The 20537-nt window shown below is 44.0% G+C and overlaps 1 protein-coding gene across 1 annotated transcript in view; it reads left to right on the plus strand.

Annotated features, from left to right (window-relative positions):
• TG (thyroglobulin) overlaps positions 1–20537 on the plus strand; it is a 227502-nt gene that overhangs the window by 52591 nt on the left and 154374 nt on the right. The window contains exons 19-23 of the mRNA XM_061611878.1: positions 273–429; positions 4125–4349; positions 10359–10508; positions 11906–12076; positions 19797–19919. Coding sequence (XP_061467862.1) covers positions 273–429; positions 4125–4349; positions 10359–10508; positions 11906–12076; positions 19797–19919 — 826 coding nt within the window. The remainder of the gene's footprint in view (positions 1–272; positions 430–4124; positions 4350–10358; positions 10509–11905; positions 12077–19796; positions 19920–20537) is intronic.

Genomic DNA, 20537 nt, shown 5'->3' on the forward strand with positions numbered 1-20537 from the left:
GTGATCCTGCATCACTTTCCCCAACTGAGCTCCAGTTTTACCCAGCTAAAAATGCACAGTCTTCAGTGTCTCTCTGCTTCTCCCTGCCTGCCTGCCCAAGCTCTGATGGATGTGACATTCCAGAGAGAGATTTGCAACCACTTAGAACCACCAAGCTCATTTTGTTAAGCGTCTCATTCCCCATTAATTGCTAGTCGGTGAAACCACAATGATATACCCATTCAAAACACACACTGTCCTGTGCTGAAAGATCTGGCTTCTTTTTTTAAAAGGTAAATGCACTGGGGCACCTAGTGTCAGTTCCTGTCTGCGATGACTCTGCTGTACTGGTACAATGTCTGGCTGTGGACCGTTTGGGAGTGAACATCACATGGAGAGCTTTGCTTGAGAATGTCCCAGTAGCTTCCCTTCCTGATTTACACGACATTGGTGGGTTGAGATGTTTATTATTTGTGTGTGCTGTTTTTCCAAAACAATTACTGTCTGCCTCTTCTTGGACAATGCCAGTGTGCTAGAAATCTGCCAGGAAAATCATGAGTGCTTTAAAAAAAAATTTCCCCCTGAAATGAGTGGAATGTTGGAACGCAGATGTTTGACACCGCAAAGGAAAATCTGGTTTAACTATGCTGCGGGAAGGAGTCATGTTTGAATATGATGATCACTGTGGGCTTTCTGCCTCTTCTTTCTCAGTTGGCATTTACCAAAAATATATCCAGCTCCACATTCCCAGAGGCGTGAGCTACTGAGATGTGAGGGGCAGCGCTGGGAAGAGCCCAGTAGCAGCAGTTGTGCTTGTGGTGTATAAAATGGAAACCAGCCCATCAGTTGGTGTTCTGATGCACCTGACAAAGTGAAACTCATGCCTCAAATAATCTGTTGTGGTGCCACAAGACTCTTTGTTGGTTTTGCTGTGTGATCCAAGTCTATCTGGTAGACATGTAAATGTAGCTCAGTGGTACAGCCAGAGCTTGGAAAAGTTACTTTTTTGAACTCCCATCAGCCCAATCCAGTGGCCATGTTGGCTGGGGCTGATGGGAGCTATAGTTCAAAAAGTAACTTTTCCAAGCTCTGGGTAGAGCATATGCTTTTTATGCTGAAGGCCCCAGGTTCAGTCCCTGGTATCTCCAGGTAAAGAAAGCTCCCTTGTCTATAACCCTAGAAGACCGTTTGCCGGTTAGTGTAGGCAATGCTGAGCTGGACCAATGGTCTGACTCAGAATAAGGCAGCTTCCATGGCCCTAAGAAATGCTGTTGTCTTCTTGCACAAGCTGAAGACCATCCTTCAGTCAAAAGGCATGCTATGTGTTCCAAGTGAAATATTCCTTCATATTAATGCTCCTGTTTAATCCAGAGCCCTTCAATAGCTTTACCATCCTGTTCCCAGCCATTTTGCAAGCGTTCATTTTCCATTTTGGAATTTCCTGGACTCTTGTCTTGCCTATTTTGCTTAATGAGGACTAAATGTAAACATATCCAGAAGCTGGCTCTGGATGGAGTGATATCGTGTGGCAACAAGTTCTGCCATCTATTTGTGTTTACATCTGTGCATCTGGAATGGATTATGGAGGAAAGCAGCTATATTCTCACTCACTCACTCACTCACACACATGTATCAAAGAGCAATTTGTGTTTAGACATGCATCAAGTGTTTCTTTTTTTAAGTTTCCCTGGACCATCCGGAGAACAAATCTGGGTCTGCCCACTTGCTAAACAAAGAATGACTATAATCACATTATAAACAGAAAACATAGGAACTGAAATCTTGACTGATGTAAAATGTTACATATTCCCATTCCCTGTAATGATTTCAAGGTGAATGAAACTCAGCTGTTGATTAGACTCATTTATATTCTTATCTGACATTCTTGCATTGAGACCTCAGAGTTACAAATCTTTTTTCTACTTGCTTATAGAAACCTGTTTCGAAAATGTGTGTGTGTTCAATTTCAGATGGTGCTTGTGTGCATTTAGGTCACATTAATGTGATGGATGGGGAAGAAGCCAGCCCTTGAATACATATTTTTTTTGCTGAGAAAAGCAGCCATTTTTAAATATGCAGGCACCGTGCACAAGGGATGCAAAGTACACATCTTTTGTATGTACTGTTTGTACTTGAGTACATATACCAGATTTGACCAATGTTTGTGGTGGTAAGCTTGTAAAATATATAGAAATGCTAAGGATGCAATGATCTGTTAGTTTCAGTGCCCTGTTTCTTATTTTTCTAACTTAATTTTTTCACATTTCTGCAGCAATATGCTATTTTTAAAAAATCCTCATGAAAATTCTTCAGCATTTTAATGTGAATTTCCTCTAATAAATACATTTTTGTATGCAGTATTGACTAAAGTATGCATGTTTTGCAAGCAATTTATCCTAATAGAATACATTTTTGTATATTACTTTCACCAATATATTCACTTTCCCTTAATACATGCACTGTGTAAATATTGCTTGGTTAGAGAGCTGCATCACAATATTTGGATTAGTGCAAATTTTGAAGGATGGCTGTGTTTCGGTTCTCATATTGTTTCAGAAAGTGCAAATTTGATAACTTTGGTTTTAAATGATTTTATTTTCTCTCTGGTCTCTAAAAGATGCATATCCCCAGTCACTCAGGGACATATTGTGAATGGTGTCAAAGAGACATGATTGGCTGAGTGTGTCTTCCTCTGTTTAGTTTACAGTTCTCCTTCTGGAACTTATTTTGCCCAAGCCCTATTGAAAATGGTAGCTGTTACCTAGAATAGGGGTATTCTATGAACTCCCATTCATTCCAGCAGGGTTTGAGCAGAGGTGGACTGAGCTTATTGGAAATTCATGGTAAACCAGGTGTGGGGACTTAATGGCCCAGGGCTAGCATCACAAGTCAGTGTGGTTGGGTATCTGCTGTGTTCCCACACCCCAGCAGGGAGCCCACTGACAAGTGCCCCCCTCGGACCCACTGCAGTGAGGAGCAGAAGGATAAGTTCAATTCAGTTTGCATTTGAAGGCGAACCTACCACATTTACACTTTCTGAAACAATATGTGAACTCAAACACAGCTGTCTTTTGAAATCCACACTTCCCCGAATTTTGCAAGGCAATTGTCCAGCCAAGTAATGTGTACAAAAATGCATATGTTTACCCCAACATATAAATGCATACATCAGTGAAAATAGCATCCAAAATGCATTGTATTAGGGAAACAGCCTTGCAAGAATGTGCATATGAGGCAAAACTGAACACAAAAATGTGTTTGAAAAAATCAGAAACTGATGTGGAAATGTGGAGGACTGACACTGCCTGTGAACCCTAGATGTTGTGGAGCTACGATTGTCCATGCCTGCTGAGGATGATGGGAGTTGGAGTTCAACAATATCTGGAGGTTACAGCTTCCACATCCCTGAAATAAACAGTATTAAGATAACTATTTTTTTAAAAAACCCACCAAGATGATCAATAATGATCAGCACAGTCTAAAGACTGGATGTGCTGACATACATGTGTGTCTCTTCCATGTTTGTGTCACTCCATTCCTTCCAATGGAGGGTGCAGACCTACATATGCAAGAGAACCTCCTATCCGTCTTGTCCTGAAATCTTGTACTGTGGTGAAATGAATGTGTGAATTCAGTCAATCTCAATGGACTGCCTTCAAGTCGATCCCGACTTATGGTTACTCTATGAACAGGGCTTTCATGGTAAGCAGTATTCAGAGGGGGTTTACCATTGCCTTCCTCTGAGGCTGAGAGGCAGTGACTGGCCCAAGGTCACCCAGTGAGCTTCATGGCTGTGTGGGGATTCTAACCCTGGTCTCCCAGGTTGTAGTCCAACAAATAGGTAGCAAAGGAGTTCTGTTCTGTGCATTCAAACTCCTGTTTTCCAGACAGTGCATGGCCATAGCTGCAAATAACTGTTTACTGTCTTTCCATGTTTTTTTTAAAAAAATCAGTATCATGAGGACTAGGAAGCAATTCTTTTTTTAAAAAAAACCAACCAGCTGAATTAGATCAATATTGTTACTCTCTCCTGCTTCATTAGTTTATGGGGGCAGGTTCTTGATAAAGTCTATCAGGCCCTGATTCTCTCTCCTACATCCTTAACGTCTGCTTCAGTGCCCCTGTTGTCTTTCATTTCCTTGTAGAAAAAGCATTGGTTGGTGACAATCTCGTTGGGCGCTTTGAGGAGCTGATCAAGAGTGGTGGCTTTGTCCTCCATTTCGACAATGAGCAATTCCAAGCGGACACTTCCATTAGTCTCCTCAGGAATGAAGATTTTGATGTATCTGCTGAAGCTCATGTGGGGTGCAAGAGCGGCTTCCGAAAGGTTTTAGATGCTGGAGAAGTGGCCCCAAATCCCCGAGGATGCGGTATGGACTCATCGCACTGGTTTGGTCTGGTTTTGTTTTAACTCATTTGTTTATTTTTACATTTCTACCCGACCATGCCTCCAAGGAGCTCAAGTTAGCATACATGGTCCTCCCCCACCCTCATTTTATCCTCACAACAACTCTGTGAGGCAGGTCAGGCTAAAAGACAGTGACTGTCCCAAGGTCACCCAGTGAGCTTCATGGCTGAGTGGGGATTGGAACCCTGGTCTCCCAGGTCATAGTCCAACACTCTCACCACTACGCCACACTGGCTCTTAAATAAATAAATAAATTTATATACAGCTTAATGCCAAACTAAGCTAAGCAGTTTAAAAAGTATGAAAACCAGTTACACAAAGATGAAAATATAAATATCCAGAATTAAAATAACATTACAGCAATATCGCAGTGAAAACCAGAGGCTTATGTTCTTCAAAAGACACTCCCCCACCCCAGTCAATGTTGCCTTTTCACGCCTCATGGGTCTCCCAGATGCTGATCCGACACTCTAACCCATAGTGGTTGTCAGTCATTGCAAAGTGGAAGTTGAGGAACATTTCTGCTAGGTGTGTTTTCTTCTGTTGATAGAGGCACTGCCATGTTTGAAGGGGGCCATAAACCAGGTGCCTTCTGGGCTTCACCCCCCTATCTTCATGGCTGCTCCATTCTTCTCTCTCTCTCTCTCAGTTGCAATTGACAGCATATTGTTTAAAGAACTTGTTGCAAACTCTCTTTGTTAAATGCCTAAACTTCAAGCCCTCGTTTGTCCAAGATTAAACAGAAAAGTGTCCAAGACTTCAGATTCTCTTTCTGGTTCCAGTCACTTGCTGGGTGCAATCCAGTGCTTTGGGTCCACTTGAGTGTTTTAAAATCCTTTCTTTGAATGTATTAGGAAAACAGACCCATGCAGCTGTGAGGAGAACCATGCTCTGCCAATACTCTGTTAGTGTCAAAATACAGAGTGTGAAGCTAAAATTAAAAAATGAATGCCAAGTGCCGGTTAAAGAGGAGTGTGGTAGCCATCAGCAAAAGGGACACCCAAGTTATTATTAACAAGGAGCACGCAGAGCTAAATGGTTTGAAGCATTATGCAGATGTGGATTAAAGCAGTGGGTTGGCATGGCAGAAAACTGAGATGGAACAGATAAAGAAGGTGGCTGACATTTGCAGGAAGACAATTATAAAAAATGATTGAGAACCTAAGGAAAGTGCTCAGTGTTCTCCAAAGCTGTGCAAATCGCCTTCTGCTATGGAGAAAATCTGGGATCCCAATCACTTGGAAGCCTGCGTGAAAACAGATTAATGTGCTTAAATGTTCTTGTTGCATCAAAACTTAGATATTCAGGGGATGGGGCCAGTGGACTGTATAATTTGTGTTACAGAGTAGGTTATTATCTTGCCATAAGGAAGACAGACACAGCTATACAGTTTTAACTGGACCTTTACTTAGAATAATCAACCATTATTTGTTACAGCTGAAAGGAGGAGGAAAGGTGAAAGAGAAACTAAACTCACAACTCAGGAAGTCCACTTTCTGTAACCTTAATCCTTTAGTGGCTTTTTCTTCTCAATACTGTGGGTATTAATTAAAGACTATTGCTAATTCCAACATGAAGGTGGAGCCTTTGGTACAATCTCACTGCCTGCTTCTTCCCATTGAGAACCCCTAGACAGGGTTCGAGAATATGTCAGACCAGGCAGGCTCCTGTGTAGCCAAGGTTGTGGCGTGGCGAAGGCAGGGAGATAGAGACAAGGCTGCAGACAGTAAAACCAGTTCTTTTTGGTGCTCAGATCCATGAGTAAATCTGTCCCAGAAGCTCATATAAGGGTAGACAGATGAAAAAAAAGAAGACAGAGCTCTTACATCCTGAACAGTCATGTAGAAGAGGGAATGTCAGCTCATGTAGCTTGTCATGCAAGCTACACCTGCTGAAAAACTCTTTGCTGCACAGTTATTAAAGGTACAGGAGCCCTGCCCTCTTTTGTGCTTGGCTGTCCTGTACAAGGGGGTTAGGGAATATTGTCTGATGTACTCTCACCATAAGAAAAGCTCTGCTGGATCAGGCCAAAGACCTATTAGGTCCAGCATCCTGTTTTCATAGTGGCCAACCAAATGCCTATGGTATGCCGACAGGCAGGACCTGAGTGCAAGAGCACCTTCCCCACTTGTGATGCCCAGCAATTGGTATCCAGAGGAATACTGCCTCCAACAGTGCAAGGAGAACATAGCCACACTGGCTCTTACATAAAGAAAGAAAGAAAGAAAGAAAGAAAGAAAGAAAGAAAGAAAGAAAGAAAGAAAGAAAGAAAGAAAGAAAGAAAGAAAGAAAGAAAGAAAGAAAGAAAGAAAGAAAGAAAGAGGTTAGTGGCTAGTAACCACTGATGGCCTTGCACTGATAGCCTACTGTTGCACAGAGGATGCCTTGACTGATAAGGCTTGTTCCCTGAAGATTTCTCCATCTGCCTCACCCCAGTGTACAGGTTCGGTCCCTGTCTCATATCCCTCAAGTCATGAGTCCAAGACCTTCTATAGTCTATTACACATTTCTTTCAATGTAGCTGAAAATTCCAGTTCTTCCTTATGACAAATTAATGCAACTGAGCATATATTTGGCCATGTGAACAAGCAGAATGTTTGGGAACCTGAACATTCCAGCATTTTCCCCTTTTCAACAGCTCTCAGCATAAATAGGGCTTCAAGGACACTCAGTCCCAGAGATCTTGCCAGCACAAAGCTCACATATGAAGTTAGAAGGCCTTGCTAGGTAGAAACCTCAGTCTCTGACATCTGGAAACGACCTGATAACTTATTTTTCTTGCCCCCACTTCTCCTCATTAACACATAACAAGCACCATAGACTCACAATGCATTTCAAGATGTGAAAATAAAAACAAATCCAGGTAACGTTTTTTATGAACTGAAATGAATCAATGAGGAGAGCCTTCATTAGTAGGGCTGAACAGAATTTTTGTAGGTTAACATTTTTCATGCAAAAAAAAGAAAAGAAAAGGGAGTTGGTTTGGGGTTTCATAATAATAATTAATAATATAATATCCTCCTCCTCCTCCTCCTCCTATTAATATCTCTGCCAGGAGGAAGGGTGGGATATAAATCAAATAATAAATAAATGAAAAATGGAAATGGCCTGTGTTCAAGTTGATTCCGACTTATGGCGACCCTATGAATAGGTTTTCATGGTAAGCTGTATTCAGAGGTGGTTTATTACTGCCTTCCTCTGAGGCTGAGAGGCAGTGACTGGCCCAAGGCCACCCAGTGAGCTTCATGGCTGTGTGGGGATTCAAACCCTGGTCTCCCAGGTCATAGTCCAACACTCTAACCACTACACCACACTGGCTCTTAAATAAATAAATAAATTTATATACAGCTTAATGCCAAACTAAGCTAAGCAGTTTAAAAAGTATGAAAACCAGTTACACAAAGATGAAAATATAAATATCCAGAATTAAAATAACATTACAGCAATATAGCAGTGAAAACCAGAGGCTTATGTTCTTCAAAAGACACTCCCCCACCCCAGTCAATGTTGCCTTTTCACGCCATTTCGCTCCTATTCACTGCCTTTGTCACAGTGCTGGCCCCAGTGGTGGCTGGTGCCCATTAATATTGGTAGGGCAGAAGGCAGGGAGCCCCACGGTAGGTGGAGCCAGAGCCAATGACAGGCGGAGCCAACTAATTCTGCAGCTCTGCAGGTGAGGGCCTCCTGCAGATACCATCTTATTAGGAGGTCTGTTCTGCACACCATAGGAAACAGACCTTTAGTGTAGTAGCACCAACCCTTTGGAACTCCCTTCCCTTAAATATTGGACAGGTGCCATCTCTGATCTCTTTTCGGCGCCTACTGAAGACTTTCCTCTTTCAAAAAATCTTTTAAGTAGAGACCTTATCCCAGTCTGCTTCTGTGTTGGAATTGCTTTTTAATATGTTTTTAAACCTTCTTCTTCTTTTTTTTTAAATGTTTTTAAAACTTTTAAAAATGTTTTTAAAGATGTTTTGTTTTAATATGTTTTTAATGGTTGTTTTGTTTTAATGTATTTTAAGGTCTGCTTTTATGATGTTTTAAAGCATTTTTAGTGCTTTTGTTTGCCACCCTGGGCTCCTACTGGGAGAAAGGATGGGATATAAATCTAATAAATAAATAAATAAATCTAATTCTGTCCCCATTCTCCTCCCTGCTGATTTCCACTAAGTCAATGCTGAGACTAAGGAGGAGTTGGCACCAAAGGGCAGCCAGGTCAGACCCTGGCCAAGGGCTTCTGCAGCCTAGAGGGGCCCCTAAAGGGCCCCTCCTTAGGGTATGGGGGTGGGGGTAATGCTCCCCTTTCCTCGATCCTTGGCAGAGTCGACTCCTGACCCTGCTGCAGATCACAGAGACATAGCTCCCAGACTCCTCTACAGATCGTGCAGGCCCACGGCACCCTCCCACTCCAAGTACCTCTCCTCCCTTTCTGTGAATGCCCTGTGCATTGTGCGTGCAGCTGCCATCAACCAAGATGACAGCAGAGGCTTCTCTAAGGAGCTGATGTCCCTACCGCCATCTTGATTGATGGCAGGCATGTGCATGCATGCAACGTAGCACACATGCGTGCCATCAACAAAGATGGTGGTGCGGGTATCAGCCCCTTAGAGAAGCCTCCACCACCATCTTGGTTGATGGCAGCGATCTGCGCACCCAGTGTGCAGGGTATTCACAGAAAGAGAGAAGAGGTAGGTGGAGCAGTCCTGCATGGTCTGTGGGGGGGCTGGGAGTGGGGGGCCCAGGGCAGTCTGGTGCCCAAGGGCCCAGACACTCCTGGGGCTGGCCCTGGCTGTAAGTAAGAACACAGGCAGGTTTGGGTGGCTGAGGGTCCACTTACCTGAATGGACCAGCCTCTACTGGCTGGCCTTACCATTAGGTGGTGGAGAGCCCCTCAGATACCAGATGCTTCTCTGGCTGTTTCTCCTGAGCTCTCTGGCCATTCTCCTCTGGATTCCACATGGCCTGTCCTATGACCTTTAAACTAGCCTGATGACTCAAGTACAGACGAGGCGGCTGTCCCATCACCTGTGCAGAAGTAAAATTCAGCTGCCAGCATGGTTGGCTTTTGTACAAAGAATGAGGAGGAGGTACCATCTTGTCCCTCTCAAACAGCAAAATGTCTCTGCCCAGCTTGGCCCTCTCAGCAGCTGCTTTTGCACATATTTTTAAGAAACACGGTTTATTTCTGGCTGCATCATCCAGCCAGTAACTATTCACGTAGCCAAGATGATAACAACACCGTGCGATGTGGTTAATAAGATTTGGCTATGCCACAACAACTCTCTTTGTTCACTCTGATTGGGAGAATATTTTCACCCTGTTTTCTTGCTGGAATGGGGATGCTTTTTGCAGGAGACTTCTCCCCCCCCACCTCCAAATGAAGTGCACCCCTCACCACTTCAGTTCTCTTAAACAATGAATAAAGAGGGAGAAAAATAAAAACCCTAATTTGGGCATTTGTGAAAAGGGCCAAGCAAGTGCAAACGAAGTTGTGCTTTCTCCATTACACTTGCATATTTCGTTGGCGGAAGGAGACAAAAGGTTGCATCCAACACTAGTCCTACTCAGAGTAGACCCACTGAAAGTGATGGACATAAGTTACTCATGTCCATTAACTTCAATGGGGTTACTCTGAGTAGGGCTAGCACTGGGTACAAACCAGACTCTCCAAACTTCTCAAAATATCAAAGTTTTGCTGAAATGCATAATGAAATTTGCCAAGTGAGCACTTTAGGGAAATGGTACTGCTTGAAATAAAATATATTTCGTCGTCATCATCCTTCAAGTAACTAATAACTAAAATGCGGACATTCTGGTTAAATCTGTTGTAATTGTTCATGAGCTGTTTCAGCTGCAGGCATTCGGAAGCCACAACTTGGATATGTCCATGCATATACATTTGTGACTTCTGGATGAACTTAAAACTGCAGTTAAATTCCACAGTAGTAATGGATGTTTTCCCTCTTTGCAGTGGTCTGTCCTCCAGGCACCTTCTTCCAGAATGACAGCTGCATTCCATGTCCCTCTGGATTCTATCAAGATCAAGCAGGAAGTTTTGCCTGCCTCAAATGTCCTCTTGGGAAATCTACTGCCTCCACTGGAGCTTTCAGAGCTGAGTACTGTAAGGGTTCTGGAAAGTCTATATTCTGTACCTTTTCACTAGAAATTGGCAAAAATTTGGTTTCCTGGCTCAGAATATACTGTTGTAGCAGACTGATTCTGTGGTGGATAATGAGGTTGTAGACGGATGGTAGCAAATCAGACCGCAGTTATGATACTACTTTTAGCTACTGGTCTAAATTCAAGGTGCTGGTTTTGGTGTATAAAGCCCTGTACAGGTTGGGACCAGGACCCCTGAGAGATTGTCTCAGCCCTTATATACCCAGGCAATCACTGCACTCTGCAGGCGAGGGCCTCCTGAAGGTACTATCTCATCAGATGGTCTGTTCTATGCAGTATAGGAATTGGACCTTTTGTGTTGTGGCATCTACCCTTTGGAATTCCCTCCTCTTAAATATTAGACAGGTGCCTTCCTCTTTCAACAAGCATTTTAAGTAGATACCTTTATCCCAGTCTGCATCTGTTACTAAACCTTTCTTCTAGATGTGCAAGGATTTGTTTTGTTTTTACATACATACTCCACACTGCAATCTGAGGTGGTACTTCCCAACAACTCTACCAATGTACTGCCACCCCCTCATCCTACAAAAGTTGGGCCTGGTCTACTCATGCAGTAGAATGAAGTGGTATAGAATCCAAGGTGGTAAAGTGGATTCAACCACTGCAAGTGGGAGGTCTGTTTTTCAAGTGGTCCCCTATTTCAAACATTCCATGCAGGTTAAAAAACCTAGCAGGTCAAGATGACAATTTCTAGCTTAGCTCATGGCAGAGTAATGCTTTGCTCTACCATGTTGCTCTACAACTATGCTGGCTGTAGTTCAAAATATCTGGAGGGCGCCAAGTTGGTGAAGGCTGCACCGCAGTTTCTAGACATAGAGTATTCATTGTAAATTAGGTGACAGAAATCCCATCTAGAGGCAAGACTGACTCATTCTGAATCGTTTTGTGCTTCTGAATTGAAGGGGGGGGGAAAATCATTCCAAGATCTCATCCAAATTATCTATTTATTGCGCATTCATCTTGATTTGCTTGCACAAATCTTACGGGGAGGTTAGATTATATCTGTTTTTATTGAGCATTCATTCTGATTTATTGGCAGGGAGGTTACACAACAATGAGCATTTGTCCTGATTTGCTTGTGAGGTGTTTCTACATCCTTCCATTAGTCATGTGTTCATCCCACACATTTTTCAGTGCATTTCCCCATCACTTTCCAAGCAGCAAAACAAGATTCCTATTCATTTTTTAAAGTTGATTTGGTGTACTAGGGCAACGGAGAGCTTTAATCCACTTTAATTGCACAAGCCTAAATTTACAGTATGCGCTTGAATCCCTCCCACAAAATAGTGGCAATCTGAAGGCATCCCAACTCTTTTTCTCTCTCTTTTCCTGTGGTAGGTATTGCTGGCTGCCAAATGGACAATCAAAGTGTGCGGTGTGATGAAAATGGCCAATATAGGCCTTCCTACGAAGACCCTGCTACCAAAAAATCATTCTGTGTCGATAGCCTTGGAAGGGTATTGGACTGGACAGAAACAGATGGCCCAGTTACGGACTCCCAGTGTTTGGGTGAGTGGTCCGGACAAGCTTTATTCCATTTGGGTAAAGCCTTTATACATAAGCAGGTGAGTCCATGAACGGGTGGATTCACGAGACAGCTGGACAACAAACAGCCCCTTAAAATGCAGCTCTAACCACTCAGAGAGGTGGATGTCTGTTGTCTCCACTGGCATAGTAAGTCCGTTATTGCCGTGCCTCATATGGATGTGAAAGCTGGACAGTGAAAAAAGCGGATAAGAGAAAAGTCAACTCATATGAAATGTGGTGTTGGAGGAGAGCTTTGCGCATACCATGGACTGCAAAAAAGACAAATAATTGGGTGTTTGAACAAATTAAAGCAGAACTATCACTAGAGACTAAAATGATGAAACTGAGGTTATTGTACTCTGGACACATGATGAGAAGACATGATTCACTAGAAAAGACCATAATGCTGGGAAAAACAGAAGGGAGTAGAAAAAGAGGAAGGCCAAACACAAGATGGATTCATTCCATAATGGAAGCCACAGACCTGAACTTACAAGATCTGAGTAGGGTGGTTCATGACAGATGCTCTTGGAGGTCACTGATTCATAGGGTCGCCATAAGTTGTAGTCGACTTGGAGGCACATAACAACAACAAAATATTTTCAATTTTGCTGTCTTCCCAACGCTCTATTATTATTATTATTATTATTATTATTATTATTATTATTATTATTATTATTATTATTATTATCTTTATTTTTAACCCGCTCTTTTCCCAAGGACTGGAACTCAAGGCGGCTTCCAAATATAAAAGTACATATAACTTACAAGCATACAAAAAATCTACATTAGAATACAATTAAACTATGCACAATAATAAAACCATTTAAATATACAATTGGAGTAATTCAAACTCAATTTAAGATAGTATAGATAAAACAGTAAAACACTACAACACCCTCTTCAAACCCCATCCTTAGGAACCAACGGTTCCAAAAGCCTTCTGGAATAAAAAAGTTTTCACCTGCTGATGGAAGGACTGCAGGGAGGGAGCCATTCTTGCCTCTCTAGGAAGGGAATTCCAAAGCCTAGGGGCAGCCACTGAGAAGGCCCTATCTCGCGTCCCCACCAATCGTGCTTGTGAGGGTGTTGGGATTAAGAGAAGGGCCTCTCCTGCGGATCTCAAAGCCCGGGCAGGTTCATATAGGGAGATACAGTCTAACAGATAGCCTGGACCGAAGCTGTATAGGGCTTTATAGGTCATAACCAGCACTTTGGATTGTGACCGGAGACAAACTGGCAGCCAGTGGAGCTGTTGTAAGAGGGGAGTTATAGGCCTATGAACCTGGAGAAGTCAAATGAGTGCTTGGAGCTGTTGCCTCACAGAAAGAAGAAGCGGAGGAGGAAATGCAGCCCTAAACACCTGGCTGTCACCCCTCCTCCTATTGGGCAGTCCTGCCCACTAGGTCTTTCAGACCCCTCACCTGGGAGAAACAAAGGTCCACAAGTCTCATCCAGGTAGAGGGGTACAGCAAGCCCTCCCCCTCTCATGGCGGGAGTGGTGTTGCTGTGGAAGTATTGTAATGGTGGGTTGTCGCATGGCTCCTGTAAAAGGCAATAGGAAGTGGATACTGGTGTTCTGGTCAAACAGGTCATGCATTGGAGCTTCGTGGCTGTGCCTTTCTGTGCCTTGCATCCCTAAACCAGCAACTTGCAGGCTTAATTAGCCCTGCCCCAAGCCTCCCTATTTGGCCCTTCATGCCTAAGCCACCCCAATTTGCCAAGCCACACCAATCTATACTACAGCTGATGTTACATGTGATGACAGATATGGAGCAGGAAAAGATGCAAAGGGGCTGAAAGGGGGGTTGCAGGCACTGACAGTCACCTGATTGCTGGTGCCTGTAAAGCCCTGTGCACAGGAGTTTGCAAGCGCTGACAAGCAGCTGATCCTCGGGGCTTTCAAAGTGACCCTGCCTACCCGTTACCCTTGCCCTACAGTAGGTGCAGGAGGTATTGATCTAGCATACTAGCCACGCCCAGCTCCTCGCCCTTGCCCTAAACCCATCTTCAGTGCTCCCCTATTTCTTTGGAGAAGATGTAATCACAGAATCATCTCCAAAAGCTATCTAGTCCAGCTTCCTGCCAATGCAGGAAATCCACTACTACAACATCCTTGGTAGGTGGGCCATTCAGCTTCAGTTTTTAAAACCTCTAATGAAGGAAGGTCTATCATCTTCTGGGGTTTATAGAAAGAGAACTCCCAGCTGGTCTCTCTCAGCCATAATGCAAGTTTGGATATTCAATTTAAATGACAGTTGTATGTGCCAGCAAACTGGTTTATTTGTTTGTTTAAAATATTTTCATCCCATCCTTCCACCTCAAGGGAGACCTTTAGGTCAGCTAACAACCATTACAAAACCATAAAAATACCAGGCAGAGAAGACAGAGCCATAAAACAGCCATCTCACAAGCAGCTGCAGTACTAAATCAGCAGCCGAAACTAAGTCAAATCACTTGAGGGAATACCCTCATAATATGTGAGTTTTCTAAACAATATAGCTTTAGCCTGATGCTTAAACACGTAAAGGAAAGAGGCTTTGGGGCAAGGAATTTCATCGCCTTTGGGCTACTAGTGAGAAATTCTCTGTCCAACCCTTATATAACCCTTAAACCTTATATAATGGTGGGATATATGGAGCATAACAATGTCTCTGTGTGGGTACTCTCATAAGGAAACGCATGGTCCTTTAGATATCCAGATCCTAAACCATTAAGGATGCTTAAGGTGAAAGTCCATTAAACTGGGCCCAGAAACAAATCAGAAGCCACTGGAATTGTGCTGAGCTAATATAATGCTGTTCTCCACACCCCAGTTCCCCAAGTGATAGGAAGTTCGAGGGCTTCTGATGTTTATGGGTTCAGTTTCCTTTGGAATGTGGTCAACAGAAGACTTATGGTCTTCTGTAGTATTTGCACTTATCTTCAAATATACAGTTTGAGTATATGTGGATGTTCAGCACTTCATCCCAACAGATGTTCATTAACCTGGTACCAAAGTCCACAGTTCTCCATCAGATTTCTAGGGGGAATCATGAACACTACAGGACCAACACAGAATGCAACTCTGTGTTTATTTCAGTTCCCAGTCTGGCTCTGGCTCCCTCCAAAACTGCCAGTCCGTTATTTAAATTTCCTGCTTACCCACTTTATTCAGGAAAATGGAAGACGCATCCGATTCAGATCTTTGTTAACCATTGATAAGGATAGGCATGAAAGCATCAGATGGCTGTGCCTGGGCCAGATGACATGCCTAGGTGAAACCTGTCACAGTTTGGTCTATGATGACCGTAAATAAAAATCAATCAATCAATCAAACCTATCCAGGGCAGTTTCTGGCCCATTCACACTCAGTCTTAGAAACATGACCAACTGAGTTGAAAGGGACCCCAAAAGGTCATTCAAGTCCATCCATCCTCAATCCCGTAACAATGTTGTGGTTTAGCCATGAATCTTGTCTCTCTTCCAGTGCTGGGATGATTTGCTTAATGAATTGTTATTAATGAATGTACTATATTTTATGTATTGAAATATGGTGTGGATTTTTTTCTAACTATGTAATATTTTTGTAAGTTGCCGTGCATGGGGGTGAGGTGGGGAGATAGGATGGCAGGCAAGGGAGTGAGGGAGGTTTGGAGGCAGACAGGGTGGCACTGGGGGGCAGGTGAGGGAGCAGGGGGTGGGCAAGTGAGCAGGCAAGTGAGTTGGGGGTGAATGGGAGAGTGGGTGGCAGCAACAACAGGAGACCAGTAAGCTGCCTAAATGGGGCAGCAGCAAGTGCCATTTGGGGAGTTGCCTGAGAGTGGAGGTACATTTTGGGAGTTGCTTGTGTGTATGTATGTATGTTTGGGATTTCCAAGGGTGGTTGGGAGTCCCTCTGTGTGTATGTTTGGGAGTCCCTGTGGGGGGAGGGTTGGTACGCAAAGCATGCAGGCATGAAGCCCCTAGTGGTACTATATTTTTCTCAATTTTGATGTAAATCACCATAAGTATATCCTATGGTAGGGCATTTCATACATAAACTGAGACTGATTTGGAACCTTCCACATGCAAAGCATGTGCTCTTATCCCTGAGTGATAAATATAATAAATAAATAACAATAAATGTATGCACTCTTTTTTACCATATGAATGCAAAAGAATAGAAGCTTAAAACAATATTTAAAAAGGCTCCAGGGATTATGGGTAGGGAGGAGGATGCTTGTTGGGGGGGACTTCACAGGTGTCAGTCACACAGCAGCACCAATGATGGGCTTCTGTAGCAAACTCACACAACACAAAAAGTCCCATGTTCAATCCCTGGCACCTTCAGGAAGGGATTGAAAAACGCTGGAGGGCCACTGGCTTTTGTCAGTGCAGACCAAATATGGATGTACTGTGACCTTATAGAGCTACATCTCCAATTATCTCTCACCATTGGCCATGCTGGCTGGGGCTGGTGGGAGCTGTAGTGCAGCAACATCTGGAGGAACCACAGGCCACAGACTAGCCACCCCTGATGTAGACAACGGCTTGGTCCGAGACAGCTTCCTATGTCTTCACCTTTCTTATCTTGCCCTATCCATTCAATTAGCCTATTCCCCAGACCTGCAGATCTGCTTTGCAGCCTGCACGGTGCTGTCTGTCTGTCTGCTGGGTCCTTGCTTGTTTGCTCTGAATTTTCCTGAGCCAGATCCTACCTAAATGTACATTCTCACCCACCAGCACCGCTTCCTGGAGATCGCCTAACTAATTATGTTGTTAAAATGCAATACAAATGATAAAGCACTTTGAGAATGTAAAAAGTCCTGTATACGTGATGACTAGCAATAATTAATACAACTTCCTCTTGTACTTTGCAACCCTGTTTCTAGCTGACCTGTAATGTGGGGATATTTCTATATACACACACACTTTTCTCTTCCTGGCTCAAGCCTGTGATTCTTTTTTCCAAGCAGAAATGATGACTTGATCAAAAGCACCTGCGGCCACAACAGTGCCGGTTGTTTCTGATTAGTGCAGGCTTGCTTTGCTTTGAGGGGACAAATGATTGTTTTGAAGGCTGATCTCTGACTTTTCTTTTGCGGCCTTGAGCAGACATTTCTATGGTTGCTGTCTCCCAGATCCTCGTGTATGACCCACATGGAATTGTCGCATATTTCTGTGGGATTTCTAATGAGCTCAGAGGACTACGGCAGCAGGCAGAAGGGCGATGGTGCAATCAAGTAATGGAGTGGCATTTCTTTCACCGGAATTCTGAAATGGAAAGGAACATAGGAAGCTGCCTTATATTGAGTTGGACTGTTGGTCCAAATCTGAGCTTGGAAAAGTTACTTTTTTGAACTACAACTCCCATCAGCCTCAGCCAGCATGGTCACTGGATTGGGCTGATGGGAGTTGTAATTCAAAAAAGTAACTTTTCCAAGCTCTGTATCTAGCTCAGTACTGTCTACACTGAGTAGCAGTGGCTCTCCAGGATTTCAGAGAAGGGTCTCTCCCAGCCCTACCTAGGGATGTCGGGGACTGAACCCTTCTGTATGCAAAATATGTGCTCTACCACTGAGCTACAGCCCTTCCCTTAAAATGATAAAACAATCCATTTGTATTGAGCCAACAAGGGCAGGTGCAGGCTAAGAAGCTCTTACATGTTCTGTTCATCTTACTGGTTTGTCTTTATGTCCCACTCCTCCCAAACGTGGGTCTCACTGAAAGACTTTGTGAAATTAATTTTGGAATTAGAGCATGCATAGTTTGCCACAGCTTCCGTATCCTTCAGCTCATCGACATCTTTTGCCACTCAACGCCTATAGAAATTGCTGGTCAGAAAGCTAGTACTAATGGAAATAGGTTAACTCTGCTCTGGCTGGGGAAACGTTTTAAGCTCAATGGCTACTACATTCCCTGGTAGGCAACCTTCCATCCAGGGGATGCATGCTAGGAGTGGGCAGGGCTGGACACAAAAGTGGGTATAGTGATGGATGCAATTCTTACCTTTGTGCAGTAGGCTATATTCCAGCTATGCAAATGTCAGACGTTTCTATAGTCAGGTGCACACAAGCAAGCAGGCAAGCAGCAGGCAGTTCCATAGTTAATCCCTCCAGGAGAGGGTGGAGTATGGCTGGTGAGGGGTGTGGCCAGGGGAGATAATGTGGCCTAGAGAGAGTTCCAGGGGCCAGGTAGCGAGGCCTGCAGGGCCATGTTCAGCCCCTGGGCCTGAGGGACTCCACCCCTGCGTTGCAATCAGGCAGCCAAACATACAACCTTACACAGCCAACTAGTTATGTGCTGCGACCTTCCGGATGCTTGATAGTCCATCAGTTTTTTAGTTTTTTAGTTTTCACAGTTCCAGATGCAGGCAGAGAAAATAGTTTTTGCTGATCAGGTGCATTTGGCTTAAGCGTGTGTGTGTGTGTGTGTGTGCACACGCACACATGGAGGGGGGCAAGGGGTGTCACAAAGCCTATTATAGGGTAATATGGGTTATCGATGATTATAAAATTTGCATTGGTGATAATGGACTGAAGGCCCATTAAAGTCAGTTCTAACAATGATGCCAAAATCCCTACTCTGTTAGTTCTCACATCTTTAAAAGTTCTAGTTCCCAGGTATGTCTTTTCTGAGCAAATTGTGTAGATTTTCTTTCTTTCTTTTTAAGGCAAGGCTAGAGAGTTTGGAAAGGGGAGCTGTCCTCAGGGCCAAGAGGCGATAAGCCTAAATGGCTTTTAATGACTGTTAGGGTTGCTTTGTATCTCCTGTCCTTTGGGACTGTGCTGGCAACCACTCATTTCTTGAACTGCTACCTCAAGACATTCCTAAGGCAATATCTGGCATCAGCTTAGGAGAGGTTGTAGAAAAGATACAAATTCCAAGCAAGTAGCTGTGTTAGTTAATCTGTAGTAGCAAAAACAGGACAGAATCTCAAGGTGTCTTGAAGGCTAATGCATTTGTTGTGGTATGATGTTTCATGGACAAAGGCCTCCTGCTCTGGAAGGAAAAATAATCATCCTTAGCGTTTATCTGGTGCTGAGTTATACACCCACAGGAAATGTGGTACTCTAAAATGTAAATGTACTGCCTTCAAGTTGATTCCGACTTATGGTGGCCCTATGAATAGGGTTTTCATGTGGCTGAGAGGCAGTGACTGGCCCAAGGTCACCCAGTGAGCTTCATGGCTGTGTGGGGATTCGAACCCTGGTCTCCCAGATCGTAGTCCAACACCTTAACCGCTACACCACACTGGCTCTCAGTGGTACTCTAAGGGAGGGTATTAATTAGGGCTGTGCATTCAGCTGCATCCTGAGCTAAATCCGTCCCATTCAGAGGTTTTTTGGCCCCAGCTGAGTCAGGATGAGATAACCACAGATTGCTACAGTTTGGATTAGATGGTCCAGAGTGATCCGGAGCTGTCAAATGGTGGGGCATCAGGCAGGAAGAAGAGGCAGCCATCAGGTGGGAAAACCTCCTTGCTGCGTTTTCCCCAGAGAAGGTAGACCCAACACAGCGGCTCTCCTTCCTGCTGTTGAGTGGAGGTATAGGTCCTGTGGCACACAGGTGATGCTTTCCTGATTTCTCCTTATAGACACATTTTTGTATGTAATTTTGCCTTGTATGCATTTTTGCAAAGTAATTTCTCCTAATATAACGCACCATTCTGAAATACGTTGCTTAAAGATGGATGGGGGATGATCAAATATGACTGCTCATGGATTTTCTTTTGTTTCAGTCTTCAGACGCTTTGAGAGAGCTCCTGCTTCCAAGCTGTCCTTCACAACAGAAGAGGTAGAGACTGTTGGTTCTAAAATCATCCAAGGAGAACCCGAGAGTGTGCTCCAAGAGTGCATGGCAGGTAAGAATGTGGCTTTCCATTTCCTCTTTTCCAAAGAAGGTGACTTTACAGACAAAAGTCAGTCTGAAAACAGATTCTAGACACACTGCTCATTCTAGTCTGGTTGCACTCCAAAGGGACACAGCAGCCTGGCTTAAATACAGTCCAATGATGGGGTGGGGTCTTCTCACCAGCCCAGATGACTCACCTCTGCCTCTTTTCCAGAGGAGGCCAGCAGCATCAGGAGGGAAATGCCGCGGTGGGCAATATCAGCTTCCCAGATATTCCAGTTGTTAGTGCTGGTCTTACGGCAGGCCTGCAGCGGCCCCGCTTCCATATACAGCTCATATGGGGCAAGATCTTTTCACCAGGGTAGATGGTTCACAACTGTCTCTCCCATCTGTCCTCCAGAGGAGGTTGGCAGCATCAGAAGGGAAGTGCTGAGGAGGTTGTCATGGGCCCCATGGATAACATTTGGCAGGATTGGGAGAATGGGGAGAGGTTTGCATATGTTGGAGAAGGGTCTAGTGAGTCCACAGAGGAGAGGCTTCCTAAAACCCCTGTTAGCTCTGTGCCCAGTGGTCCTGTTAGGAAGGCCTCAGAGCCTCACCTGTGATGGAGAGTGAGGAATGTAGTCTG

This window comes from Rhineura floridana, chromosome 1, assembly GCF_030035675.1.
Source record: "Rhineura floridana isolate rRhiFlo1 chromosome 1, rRhiFlo1.hap2, whole genome shotgun sequence".
In the NCBI taxonomy this organism is placed as follows: domain Eukaryota; kingdom Metazoa; phylum Chordata; class Lepidosauria; order Squamata; family Rhineuridae; genus Rhineura; species Rhineura floridana.